The 13771-nt window shown below is 44.2% G+C and overlaps 1 protein-coding gene across 1 annotated transcript in view; it reads left to right on the top strand.

The window, feature by feature from the left end:
* Nucleotides 1–12826, top strand: part of CNTNAP2 (contactin associated protein 2) — a 971924-nt gene extending 959098 nt beyond the window's left edge. The window contains exons 23-24 of the mRNA XM_053359792.1: nucleotides 9953–10021; nucleotides 10980–12826. Coding sequence (XP_053215767.1) covers nucleotides 9953–10021; nucleotides 10980–11179 — 269 coding nt within the window. The 3' untranslated portion in view covers nucleotides 11180–12826. The remainder of the gene's footprint in view (nucleotides 1–9952; nucleotides 10022–10979) is intronic.
* Nucleotides 12827–13771: the final 945 nt, after the last annotated feature.

Consider the following 13771-nt stretch of genomic DNA (forward strand, 5'->3'; position numbering starts at 1 on the left):
TGTGACCGTGTTCATATTCTGCTGCAGTGCCAAATGGTTATCTCAAAGCATGATATTGTTTTGTAATTTCCCCCCTTTCCCCGTGCCTCTGGTGACTATTCATGCCGGCAATGGAGCGGCAGGACTCAGCCAGTCCCTCTTCCTTTCCGAAGATGTAGGAAGGGCCAAGCAGCCTCTGTCTTCCCTTCAGAACCCCAGCTGCGTCCTGTGTTTAGGTAGAGGAGGCAAAGGAATCATGAGTTAAAATAATAATTGGTTTTACATGTAGATTTTAATTGTCATCAAATTCAAAACCATCAGGGAATCGCATACAAGCACACAATTGTTTTTGTTGTTTATGGAGTAGAAAACACAGAGATTTCAAAGACACCAATGCAAAATTTCCCATAGCTGTTCTTAAAATAACTATACTTTTTTTAAAAAACAAATTTATCCTATCCTTAACTTATTTGTCTGCCTTTTTTCGTGTAGGAATACAGTATACAAACTTGAGTGAAAGACACACTGCACCAAGAAATAAAAAAAGAAAGACTGCTAAATATGTAGAGAGCAAAATTAACTGCTTCTGCTTTCCACATAGATAGCAACCTCACTGCAGCCTCTTCAGCCCTGGTTTAAGCAACCAGCACATACGGACTATTAGAGGTTTCAGTTTCCAAAGGAGTAGCTGCATTTGTTGTTTTCTCAAGTGCAAAAATCCAACCATGTTCAGGTGAAGTGGAAGAGAAGACTTATTTTATTATTAGGCTGTCTGCCTGTGTGCTTTTTATTATGTTTTTACCATTGATTATCTATAATGTGTTTTTAATGTTACACACCATTCTAGGATCTTTTGATAAAGCAGCATATAAGTGAAATAAATAAATATAAAAAATAAATAGCTCCGCTTCTAGCCTAGCATTGCCTAATCTGACTGGCAGTATGCCTCAGGCGTCTCAGGCAGACATCCTCCACCTGATCATTTTCGCTGGAGATGTTGGCAGTTGAATCAGTGACATTCTGTAGGCCACTGAACTGTGGTCCTTTCCCACAATACTTGGCATTACAGTTAATTTAGTACATACCTGAGGGAGCATATATTTCCTTATGAACTGCATGTGTGTGAGGGGGGGGGCGGTTCTGACGCAAAACAAGGTAAAGGCACTTGCTGGGGGGGGAATAGATCATCGTTGTCATGATCATCATCTTAGGGTTGTTTTTTAAAAAAAATGCAGCCATAATAATGTGCTGCAAAAGACACATGTGGTCGAAGAGGCTTCTTAGCTTTTCCTCCTCGTGGTTTTCCTCATGGATGACAGCCCTGCCCCTTCCTCCACATGAGTCTTCTGCTGCAAGAAACCAAGCAGCACATCCAGTTTGGGCCCAGTTATTTCATAGGCCCAACGGCACTTTCCTCCATTGTCTCCAGAGACAGACAGATGCCAGCCACAACCATGTTCTGTGCTAAACTGTCCTGAATGTTGGCTGCCCTGGGTAGAAATAATTAGATACCAGAGAATTAAGGTGGAACACATCCATGGGTCCTATTTATTTATTTATTTATTTATTTCACTAGTATTTTATTTGCTCTCTGGATAGTTTATGTAATTTATAAAACTCAAAATAAAATTTCAATAAAAGTTAAAGCCCTACTAAAATGAGCATAATGCACAATAGTGCATGCTGTGCACACAGAAAACCTTCAGGCCAATTCCCGAAATCGTTCCTGGGTGTTGCTGCCAGCCAGCAGAGCACATGGATGGACCCAGGGGTCTCCTTTGGGATAAGGCAGTTTTCTACATTCCTCCTTCATATGCCATCCAGTATAGCAAAAGCGCATGTGTGCTGAAAAGTTTGCAATAGCTCCATTTAATTAATTGCTTTAAAAGCAAGAGTTGAATCAACTTAAAATTATTTAATGAGTGGTTGGCCCCAATTTCTTTTCATCTGGCTCAGCTTTAGCAGCTCTGTTCTTTGGATCCCAAATGACTTAATGATGGCGCTTGAATTTCCCATAAATCTTCCCTAATGGAAAGGAGAGGGAAAGAGAGCTTCAATCTTGCCTGGTTCTTGGACGCAACACACCCTTTCTCCTCCTGACCAACTTAATGGCAATATATACTCCACCCAGACACTTCATCAGAAGCTGCAGACAGTTGAGGCTCAGCTGCCGGCCAAAGCCATAAATTCTAGCAGCTCTCCCTGAGAGACCCGGGCATTTCAAGCTGCTCTGCGCAGCCCTGAGTAGAATTTTAATGCCATGGAGCTGCAGGAAGATGAGGAGAAGCAAAGGCAGGCGCTGCTCTCCCATGGAAAGGATCGTTCCTAGAAATTCTGCCTGTGTGGAGAAGGCAGGGTAATAGCTGTTTCCTTGGTGCTTCTCTGAGTCTCCCTTGCCCTCTCTCACACACGCTATAACTGGGGGGGGGGGGCGAACAGCCACTTTCTCTAACCGCTGTTTCAAGCCTTCTGAAATTGAGCTAATTTGGCCTCTGGAAATCTGGGTATATTTAAAATAAATACAAGCAATATATAAATATATGTGCCTGAAGAGAGATTAGTAGAGAGAGTTAGTATTCTGCCACTAAATTCACTGGCACATACCGTATTTTTCGTCCCATAGGACGCTCCGTCCCATAGGACGCACCTAGTTTTTTGGGGGGGAAATAGAGGGAAAAAAATTTTCCTTTATTTCCCCCCCAAAAGCAGGTCGGGGAAACCGAACCAGGTCGAGGAACAGCGGGATGGCGGCGCGGCGCCTCCCTGCTGTCCCCCCGAGCTTATGGGGCTGGCCGATGTCTGCCGGGCGTGAGGGGCGCTCTGCTTCAGGGTGCCCCGCCCGCCGGGCGGCAGGCTGCTATCCGCAGCGTGGGGAGCCCTGCGGGGAACTCCTGCAGGGCTCCCCACGCTGCAGATGTCTGTCCGGCGCACGGAGCGCTCTGCTTCAGGGCGCCCCGCCCGCCGGGTGGCAGGCTGCTATCCCCACGCTGCGGATGTGTTCCCGGAGCACCAGGCGCCCTGAAAGCAGAGCGCCCGACGCTCCGGGTAGCAGGCTGCTATCCGCAGCCTAGACAGCCCTGCTATACAGAGCTGCCTTCAGCTCCGTCCCCTCCAATGTTTCTCCAATGAAAATAGGGACATCCTAAGGAAAAGAAGGACATTCTGAGATCAAATCAGAAACCGGGATGGCTTCTCTAAATCAGGGACATCCCTGGAAAATAGGGACACTTGGAGGGTCTGCTGGCAGGGATTTTATTTGCCCCCCAAAATGGCTTTGTTACAGTTCAAGTCTTACTGTGCCCATCACTTGCTCAAAAAACACACGAAACAGAACTCATTCTTGTGGGAAAGTGGATTCCTCATTGGAATACAAATGTTAATGGCCGCATCCAGCTGTATACTTTATTTCCATTTCTGTTTGTGTTATTTTAATTAAATATTCTTAATAAGTGGGACCTTGCAACAAAGCATTAAAGACAGAAGACCCTGCCCTATTTTGGGTTTTACTCCTGGTGCAAAATTTAATTTACTTAAACCTGTCTGCACCGTAAGGCAGTGGAGCATAAAACTTCCTCCAGCATCAAATGCTTGATTTGGCCTGGAAGGAGGCCTGAGTGGGCAACAGGAGGCTTGTGATAGTAGCAACAGACTACATTGCAGGGCTGCCGCAAACTACCCTTTCTCTCTCACTATAGCCTTCCTACTCGCAATAAGGGTTCAGCGCTGAACTATGCCGCATGGTGGCTGCATGCGACTCTGTCAGCCCAACCTGCAGTGTGGGTGTAAAAGCAAGGAATAACACTGCAGGATTGTTGTGAACTACTTTCTCAGTTTCTGCAATAGGGGTTTTATAGTTATGGGGTTGTAAATCACTTAGAACCAGGAAGGGCAGGATATAAACGTAATCAATCAATAAATCCTATATACTGCAGGGTTGGCATAAGTCACTCTCTTCTAGAAATAGCTCACAATTGGGGGACAATGAGATGCTTTTGCCTTGGAATTGGCATTGGCATGGTTATATTTTTGAAATGTTTCATACTACATCAGGCATCCCCAACCTGTGGCCCTCCAGATGTTTTGGACTACAATTCCCATCATCTCTGACCACTGGTCCTGTTAGCTAGGGATCATGGGAGTTGTAGGCCAAAACATCTGGAGGGCCGCAGGTTGGGGGTGCCTGTACAGTGGTACCTCGGGTTAAGAACTTAATTCGTTCTGGAGGTTCGTTCTTAACCTGAAACTGTTCTTAACCTGAAGCACCACTTTAGCTAATGGGGCCTCCTGCTACTGCTGTGCCGCCGGAGCATGATTTCTGTTCTCATCCTGAAGCAAAGTTCTTAACCCGAGGTACTATTGCTAGGTTAGCGGAGTCTGTAACCTGAAGCGTATGTAACCTGAAGCGTATGTAACACTAGGTACCACTGTACTACATACTACATAAGCAGCAGGACCTCTTCTCTTTGCTACCATTTGTGCTTTTGGAGGGGGGGGAGTAGACACACTTTTCCCCAGTCCCACCTACATTAAATTCTAAAGGCTTGTATTTGGCAGCTTTAAATCTGGCACCAAGTACAAGTCCCACTAGGATTTGTTCCATTTGAGAATCTGCAGTGCAGCTGAACCACAAGCGGGACTTGCTTTCAGCCTTGACTGCAAGCCCTGCTGGGATTGACTGCACTTGGGAGAGATTGCAAGAGAAACTTCTGAATGCAGCTAATCCCTGCTGAAAGCAGCACAAATTTATCTTTTGCAACCATGCCTTGCAAAAGAATCTTCCTTTGCAGTCCAAGTTTGTTTTTATTATTAAAGCTGGAGTTAGAAAGAAACAAGGGGACTGTGATCACCCTATATTATATGACTTCCCTGTCCATTTGTAAAAATGGCCCATGGAAGGTGATCCAGCTCCCCACACCAAATGTGCACCCTAGAAGTACAGCTATCAGGTATACAGCATTGGGTGCAACTTAGTCCCTGCTGACATACACTTGATGGGCAACCTGGATTTGCCCTGCACTGTGTGTGCAATGGCCCTCCATGGACTGCCTTTCTGCACAGCTCACTCCTTCATGAAGAGACCATGTGTGTAAACTGCAGCTGTGATCAGTGAGAGAAGGAAGCTGATGCCCACTTTCATATATCTTACATGAAGCACTCATCTAGAAGGCCTGTCATTGGAAACTGATTCATGTGCACAACTTTCCCATAAAAGCATTTTCCTGCCACCAAAGCAAGCAATCCTTTGGGCCCATTACTGGTGACTGTGTATCTTTGTGTTCGAGTTTGGTGAGTATTCAGCTTTACAGTTCCTTGGAGAGCACTGCCATATTTCATATTCTGCATTAATTGTGAAGAGGGCTTGCTCTTCTCTCCTTAACAGGTGAATTGTAAGCTCCTCTCATAAAACTCTATTGGAGGCAATAACTTAAGCAAGCATAACCAGTATATCAGCCATCCTTCTCTGTGGTCAAGCTAGGCAAGCAGCAAGGTTGTGAAATACAATATCAGAAGGGGAAAGGGGGTGTGCTATATGAACAATGTGCTCTATATCACTTTGAAATTTTGATGTACGACATTGTTGAATATGCACGAACATCTACTGCATTGTGACTTCCAGGGCAGAAGCTGTGGCTGACCAGGGCCCCTTACTGATATCCCCTGCCCCCATTCATTTGTCACGTTTCAGGAAAGTAAAGTTGTGGTCCATTCACTTCCAGAGATGAAAAGGGAAACAGACAGCCAATATTCCACCCAGTTGCTCTGCAAGAAGTAAATCTGTTCCTGTCTTCCAGAGGGTTGGCCAGTTAATGTTCAGCCACTGGGAGGACTGACAAGCACTTAGCTCTCAAAAATAAAAATAAAATAACCTCAGTTCAGAACCTAAACTTTAAAAAATATGTTACTTGATGTCATACTGACTTTAAGACCCAAGACTGCCTGGAGCACTCACTTCAGAACTACAAGATCCTGACTTAAATCGGTTTGCACTTTGCTTTGTCTGAGGGTGACGGTTTGTTCATGGCCAACAGTTTGCCCTGAGTCCGCTACCTTCTTGGCTGGTTGGTGCTTCTGGTGGTCGCGAGAGCCAGGCTCCGAGGAGACGGTGTCAGGCCACCACCATTGGGAGTTGCTGACATGTGGGGTGCATGAGAGCAAAACACAGCTGGTGTGTATGGATTTTGAGTTTACATAGTGATGTGTGTGTCCAGATGGGGACTTACATGACCTGCAAATTTCAAAAATTACTGAAACTGAGGGTTCAATCATAACACCTGGTGTTGGTGCCGGGGGAGTGAGATTAGGATGGCACACAGGCCCCTCTCTGCCTATGGAAAAGGGGCATATCCTCCAGAGGCAGCAGGACCTCAGATGTGACAGAGGACCCAGCACTCCATCCTCCCCGCAAAGCTCCTTCTAGGATTCCTCTATAAAGACATGGTAAAATGCAATCTGAACAGGAGTTGAAGCATGTATGGAAAATAATTGTGGAAATTGGCATGCCATAGATAAAAAGGAGACCCAGTTTGGCATAGTAGGAGAACTGGGTTCATATTTTTCCTGCCTGTTGCAAGTATCCTGAGCTCGGGAGATCCAGGAGCTGGGCTGAGCAGGGACAGCCAAGCAATTAGCCAGGAAGCTGTTGACAGTTGAGAAGGTGGCTGCCAGTGTGCAATATGCATGTCTAGAAGGCAAGTCTGATAACCAAGCAAAGAACAGGCAGAATAGGGAGCATTTGTTTCCCTCTTCCCCCAACCCCCTGTCTGGAGCAAGGCTGCAAATATAATCCCAGAAACACTGACGTTTTCTGCAACAGAACAAGTTTTGATGAGGAGCTTAGCAGATTGCCATGTTTTGTGAGCTGCATCAAGCTAGGGATTGGTCAAGCAGAGTTTTGACATCTGTGGAATGTCAGAGAAAAGAAACAAGGAGGAAGTGCTGACAGAAAGATGGAGGTTGACTCAAAAAGGTGTGCTCTGTTTTAAAGTTTCACTTTGAACAGATGGCTCTGAAGAAACGGCTATAGTTTATCTCCAATTTTTGTGATTTTGCTCTATTCCTTTGGTTAGGATTCTAATTTCCAGAACACTAGATCAGACTCTCATGGTCATTTTTATCCTGCTGTTATTTCCATAAGGTGAATCCTGTTTGTGCCACTGTAAAATGTGCAGTGAGACATGTTTCTATGGAATGTCGTCCAGGTCAGGCCTCCAAGCCAGATATAGTACTTGAGGTCACTTTTTTCTGGTTCCCGATAGCTCTGCTGCATTTTAATCCAATAATAGGGAAACATTTGCCCAGAGTCTCATTTGTAACAAATGCCTGTTTAAACAGGCCTTTAAAACATTGTTTCCTTAGCACAATAAGAATTTATTTGTGCTTTTATTGATATCTTTGTTGATTTATTTTTATATGTTGCATTCTGCCTTGCTGTATTTTTTTATGGAAGTGCAGATTATACATTTGTAAATGAATGAATGAATAAATGAACTCTGTCCTGAGTAGTCCTGGGAGTATTATTTAGGTATTATTTTATTATTTAGGGAAGTGGTGGCGTTAATATAATGGCTGACCTAAGACCCCACCCAGGGAGCTATTTGTTGAGCTGAGATTTTAATCAGGGATTTCTTAGTTCATAGACAAGGCTCTTAACCAAGCATTAGTTAGTTCCTCAGTGTTCCTCAATAAAACCTTTAATTTTCAGCCTTTTTAATTTTATATTTTTATTCAACTTATACACTGCCCTATACCCAGAGGTCTCAGGGCGGTTCACAACATGACCACAACATATGAAATCAAACCAAAAGCAATAACCCAATAACCCCCCCCCCAAAAAAAAGAACCACATTCTAAAAGGGTGTTGGATGTCAATAAGTTCAACCAAAGGCCTGGTTAAAAGGGAACATTTTTGCCTGGCGCCTAAAGGTGTATAATGAAGGTGCCAGGTGAACTTCCCTGGGGAGAGCATTCCACAGATGAGGAGCCACTGCAGAGAAGGCCTGTTCCCGTGTTGCCACCCTCCGGAGCTCTCGAGGAGGAGGCACACGAAGAAGGGCCTCAGTAGATGATTTCAAGGTCCAGTTAGGTTCATATGGATAGAGACAGTCCATCAGGTATTGTGGTCCTGAACCATTTAAGGCTTTATAGGTCAAAACCAGCATTTTGAATTGGGCCCGGAAACTGTTTGGTAGCCACTGCAGTTGGACCAGGATCAGTGTAAGATGCTCAAACCGTCTCGCTCCGGTGAGCAACCTGGCTGCTGAATTCTCCACCAGCTGAAGTTTCTGAACCATCTTCAGAGGCAGCCCTACATATAATGCATTGCAGTAATCTAGCCTTGAAGTTACCAGAGCACAGACAGCAGTACTTAGGCTATCTGTGTCCAGATAGGGACATAGCTGGGCCACCAGCTAAAGCTGATAGAAGGCACTCTGGGCCACTGAGGCCACCTGAGCCTCAAGCGACAGCAAAGGATCCAGGAGGACCCCCAAGCTACGAACCACTTTCCTTCAGAGGAAGTGTAACCCCATCAAGCAGGCGACCTCCCACCCATCTGATCTAGGGAACCACCCACTAACAGTGCCTCAGTCTGATATGGATTGAGCTTCACTTTGTTGGCTCTCATCCAGTCCATTATCGAGGCAAGACAACGGTCCAGCACTTCCACTACCTCACCTGCAGATGCAAAGGAGAAATAGAGCTGAGTGTCATCAGCATACTGCTGACAACATACTCCAAACCTCCAGATCATGTAGATCAGACATGTTCCACCGATCGACCACGATGGACAGTGAGATCCCCAGGGTGATCGCGGTCAATCGCAGATGATCCTTGTCGATTGCGGCATTAAATCAATTGGTCAAGGAATGTCACCACCCACCGCCCCCGTCGCTAGGTCCCTCCGCTGCAGCAGCAGGCATCAATCGTAATTAAGCGTGGCACAAACTCTGCCCCCCCAAAAAGCTCAACAACTATGAGCAATCTCCCCCAACTTCCAGCCATGACATGGCTCCCCAAATCTCTTTTCTGATGAGAGCTTTTGTATCTCATTTGGAAACCAAGGACCCAGAGTCTGGAGGAAGAATGGGGAGGCACACAATGCCAGATGCTTGAAGTCCAGTGTGAAGTTTCCACAGTCTGTGTTGATTTGGGGAGCCATGTCATCAGCTGGTGTTGGTCCACTGTGCTTCATTAAGTCCAGGGTCAACGCAGCCATCTACCAAGAGATTTTGGAGCACTTCATGCTTCCTTCCGCAGACAAGCTTTATGGGGATGCTGATTTCATTTTCCAGCAGGACTTTGTCACCTGCCCACACTGCCAAAAGTACCAAAACCTGGTTCAATGGACATGAGATTACTGTGCTTGATTGGCCAGCAAACCCGCCTGACCTGAACCCCATAGAGAATCTATGGGGCACTGCCAAGAGAAAGATGAGAGACATGAGATCGAGCAATGCAGAAGAGCTGAAGGCTGCTATTGAAGCATCCTGGTCTTCCATAACACCTCAGCAGTGCCACAGGCTGATAGCATCCATGCCACGCCGCATTGAGGCAGTAATTGATGCAAAAGGATCCCAAACCAAGTACTGACTACATGTGCATGCTTCTACTTCTCAGAGGTCCAATATTTCTCTATTTGCAGTCCTTGTTTTGCTGATTTCATTTCATATTCTAATTTTCTGAGATAGTTAATTTGGTGTTTTCATCAGCTGTACACCATAAACATGTCAAGCCTTTATTTGTTATAATTGTGATATCTTGCTTTGAATGTCATGAGTCTATCTCATATATTAGTTTCACCTTTTAAGTTGAATTACTGAAATAAATGAACTTTTCCACAATATTATAATTTTCCAAGTTTCACCTGTAAATTGGCTTAAAAAGAAGAGGAAAAGCACGGGTATTTTAAAGTGAGGGGCAAAATATCTAAAGGACATGGTGTAAATAATAACTCGTGCTTTTTCTTGTGCACCAGGTGCTGATCTTCCTTACAATGGTCAAGTGATTGGAGGTGGGGTTAACAGGAATTCAGCTATTATTGGAGGTGAGCAAGTCCATGTCCTGCCTTTCCGAAGGGAATGCTGATTTATATGCTGATAAGATACGATGTTTGCAAGTATCTTTTTAAATACCTAATTTAAAACACACATATAATTTCCAAGGCTAAGCTAGCAAAGAGAAAAGGATTTTCAACTATATTTGTGCTTAGTTTCCCAGAACTGTTAGGACAGAGTGCATAATAAGAAGTGGAAATAAAGACATTTAATTATGAAGCAGTACATGATAGGTAGTTTGAATTCTGATGACATATCCTGCTACATTCAGCATGTAAACTGGCTGTGCTGGGCATCCCACCCACCAGCCCTGTAGGTTGTTGCTCTGTCCGAAGGGACGTGGGCCTTGCTGCGGAACCAATCTGCCGCTGCGTTTGGGGCCAGGGAGGAATTTGCCCGCAGACAAGTTGGGCCTGTCTGGGGGTTTTGCCTTCCTCATAGCAACTGTCAAAACGTTTGGCAGAAACAGGCATTGGGACTCAGCTATACAGCTGCAAATAAAATGTTTTAAATGTGTTGAAAAGCGCAACATACAGATGTGACACTAGATGGCAAAAGTGAGCTATCCTTTTAGGATCCTTAACCCAGGATCAACTGTGATGGAGTAATCAGCCAGCAATTGAGCTGGTTGATTCAGGATACATCCCCGATGCCTATGCCACACTATAGTTAGAATTAAGGGTGTCATGAAGCGGCTCTTCCAATTAGGCCCTGTGGCGTGAAGTGCAGCGCTCTGTAGTGTCAGCCACACAAGCCCCGCTGAACTATTTGCCAGTTAATGGACATGCGTGAAGAATGGAGCAATAAGACGGGAGGCCTTCTCTGTTACCATGAGAGAGGTTGCAGAGACAATATTGTACCCGTGTCATATCAGACAGTATATGAAAACTAAACTGTTTGCTCATTTGTTTTTGAATCTGAAACCTTCCGCCTTTCTCTCTCTGTTAGGTGTCATTGCCGTTGTGATCTTCACCATCCTCTGCACCCTGGTCTTCCTCATTCGCTACATGTTCCGCCACAAGGGAACTTACCACACCAACGAAGCCAAGGGGGCAGAATCTGCAGAGAGCGCTGACGCAGCCATTATGAGCAACGACCCCAATTTTACTGAGACCATTGACGAGAGCAAAAAGGAGTGGCTGATCTGAAACTGGAAGCAGAAAGAAAAGCCGATGGCTTGGGGAAAGGGGGAGGGAAGACTTTTACAGCAAGAAGAAAAGAGCTCTCTTGCAGACTCTTGAACAAATCTAGTTTTTAAAAAAGATCAGCACAACCGGAGGAGCAACCGTTAGGACTGGAACTGCCACAGCATTTCAGAAAAGGCCTTTTTAATATTGGTTTACTGTGAATTTGCCCTTCTTGTATCCATCTAAACTAAGAGTATAATTTAAGAGGTTCACACTTTTCAGTCACCACCTGTCTTCTTTGTCTGTGGCTGGAGGTGTTCAGAAATACCTGTGGAAACAGGGACCACTTTTCTATATTTTTTTTTAGAAGCCCTTTAGAATGTAAATACTTCTCTCCTGAGAACAGCAAAGCAATCCTAAAGCCTGAGACCGTTCTTCTCTAGCATTCTTGCATAGATAATTTCCTAGAAAGGATGTTGTACTCACATACAGTGTCAATGATTGTTATTTTAATGCATGGTTTAACGTTTCCACTTTGGTGAATCTACACTATAGATTTAAAATGGTTTAACAGTCACCTCCTCTCCCAGAGAATTCAGGGAACTGTGGGGAAGGCTAGGAATTTCTCAGTGTCCCATCTGATGCTACCTTGTATGGGAGCTGCTGCACCATGGCTCAGTCATATCAAATGCTTGAGGAATCAATATCGCAGTTCCTTCCCTCCCCCAATGGCTCCAGTTCCTGGGAGGGCTGATTCTGGCATCTTAAGGGGTGGGTTCCAGTATTACTGCCTGATGCAGGACAGGACCGTGCTGCAATGGCTCCCACAAGTTTAAGTTTAGCCCTAGCAGATAATTTTAGCTTCCTCACTAAAGTACAGTTTTCTGGATTCTTCGGGGGAGGGTAGAGAGAACATGATTGTTGAAAAAGATTAAAGCTGGTACACATTTGTAGTGTAGATCTGCCTGCAGAGAGCAAGAAACCTGGAGCATAGGAAGCACCTGAGAGAAAACCACATTTGCCTGTTTCAGTTGCCTGCCATCTGTGCCAGCACCTTCAAATCTCTGTCTGCTAAGGGCACATAATGATGATTGTGTAAAAGTACGTAACAATAATGTTTAAAAACTCCTCATATTATCATCCTTGTAGTTGTCAGAGAGGAGTATCATAAGGCACAGGAATCCTTAGTTAATTTCTTGCTGAGATCTGAAGAAAGACCTTTCCATTTGACTCTGCTGACCTGAAGTCCTCGTGCCACATCTGTTCCACCTGTGACATATTGATGCTATACGTATGTAGACATAAGCATTGCAGTAGGGAATTAGAACCAGATTTTAGACTTTTTTGCTTCTGTTTCTTATATATAGGCTGCTGCAGAAGTACTGATCTTGGAGATTTCATGTAAAACACAACATACTGCTGAATTCTTCTCTTCTCCTTTACAATTTCCCAATGGAACACTGTTCTGAAGGATATCTGTGAAGCAGTTTTCTCCCAAGATGAGAGGCAGAAATTAAGAGATCAAATAGTCCTGTGTGCAGAAAGAGCTGCAGAATTGCACAGTCCTAGAGCATGCCTTTTCTTTAAAGGTCTTTCTTATTATCTCTGTTCAGCCAATTGGAAGGCAGCTAAGGCAAAAGTCAGTTCTTCAGGGACATGGGTCATATAGATCAGCTGAAATTTACACCTCTAGCTGGGGCCAAGTCATACACCTTTAAGTGATGGAAAGCTATGGTTGAGTGAAAGTGCTGTCTCAGCTCTGGCATGTGGCTTGAGGTTTCTTACAATGCAGTTTCCACCAGTGGAGTTCTGCTTAGTGAATTATAAACTGGTTTAACCAACAGAACTTTCCCCAAGAACATTGGAAATGGCAGTTCTATGTGGAGGAGTTCTTTGCAGCGTAACTATAGCTCTTTATATGCTTAAAAGCATCCTTGGATTCCTTTGGCTGTTAAACAGGCAAGAATCTGGTTTAAGTTTCTTTAATGTGCAATCACCACATCCTTCAATAACAACCACCTTTGACTGACCTTGGGAAAGGGCCCCTCCTTTGCAGTAGACAGGATTAGTCAATGATTCTCTTGAGTGACAGGTGATTTTTTAAAAAGAATTCCCAATGCTGATTGAGGAGATTCTACACTGACAAAGCCTTACGGAAAGTTGTATAGTACAACCTAACGAAGATATATGATTGTATGGCCTCTTGCTTATTATGTATTTTTAAAAAATGAATTATTTCTTGTGAAAAGTTTTTTGCTTATGACGGCTGTGGTTCCATGTAATTCATCTGCTCACAATTTTGGTATGCACAGCTTTGAAACATTTCTATATCAACTACGTCTGAGAAAGAATGATGGGGAAATCAAAAATAACTGTAGCTCAACATACTAAAGACTACTATTCTCTTTTAGCTGAATCCTCACTTTATTTTTCTTGTGTACAGAAGGGAGTGAAATTGTTTGTATTTATTACAAAAGCTTTGCAAATGGGAGAGAATTTCATTTAGAAATCTTTTATCGTACCATACATGTCTTTGCATCTATCTGTCTGTCTTCTGAATCACTTTGCTGGTCTGGATTGGAAAGCTGAGGGCAGCCAGAAGATGCTTGAGGG

Source organism: Podarcis raffonei, chromosome 12 (genome assembly GCF_027172205.1).
Source record: "Podarcis raffonei isolate rPodRaf1 chromosome 12, rPodRaf1.pri, whole genome shotgun sequence".
Taxonomy (NCBI): domain Eukaryota; kingdom Metazoa; phylum Chordata; class Lepidosauria; order Squamata; family Lacertidae; genus Podarcis; species Podarcis raffonei.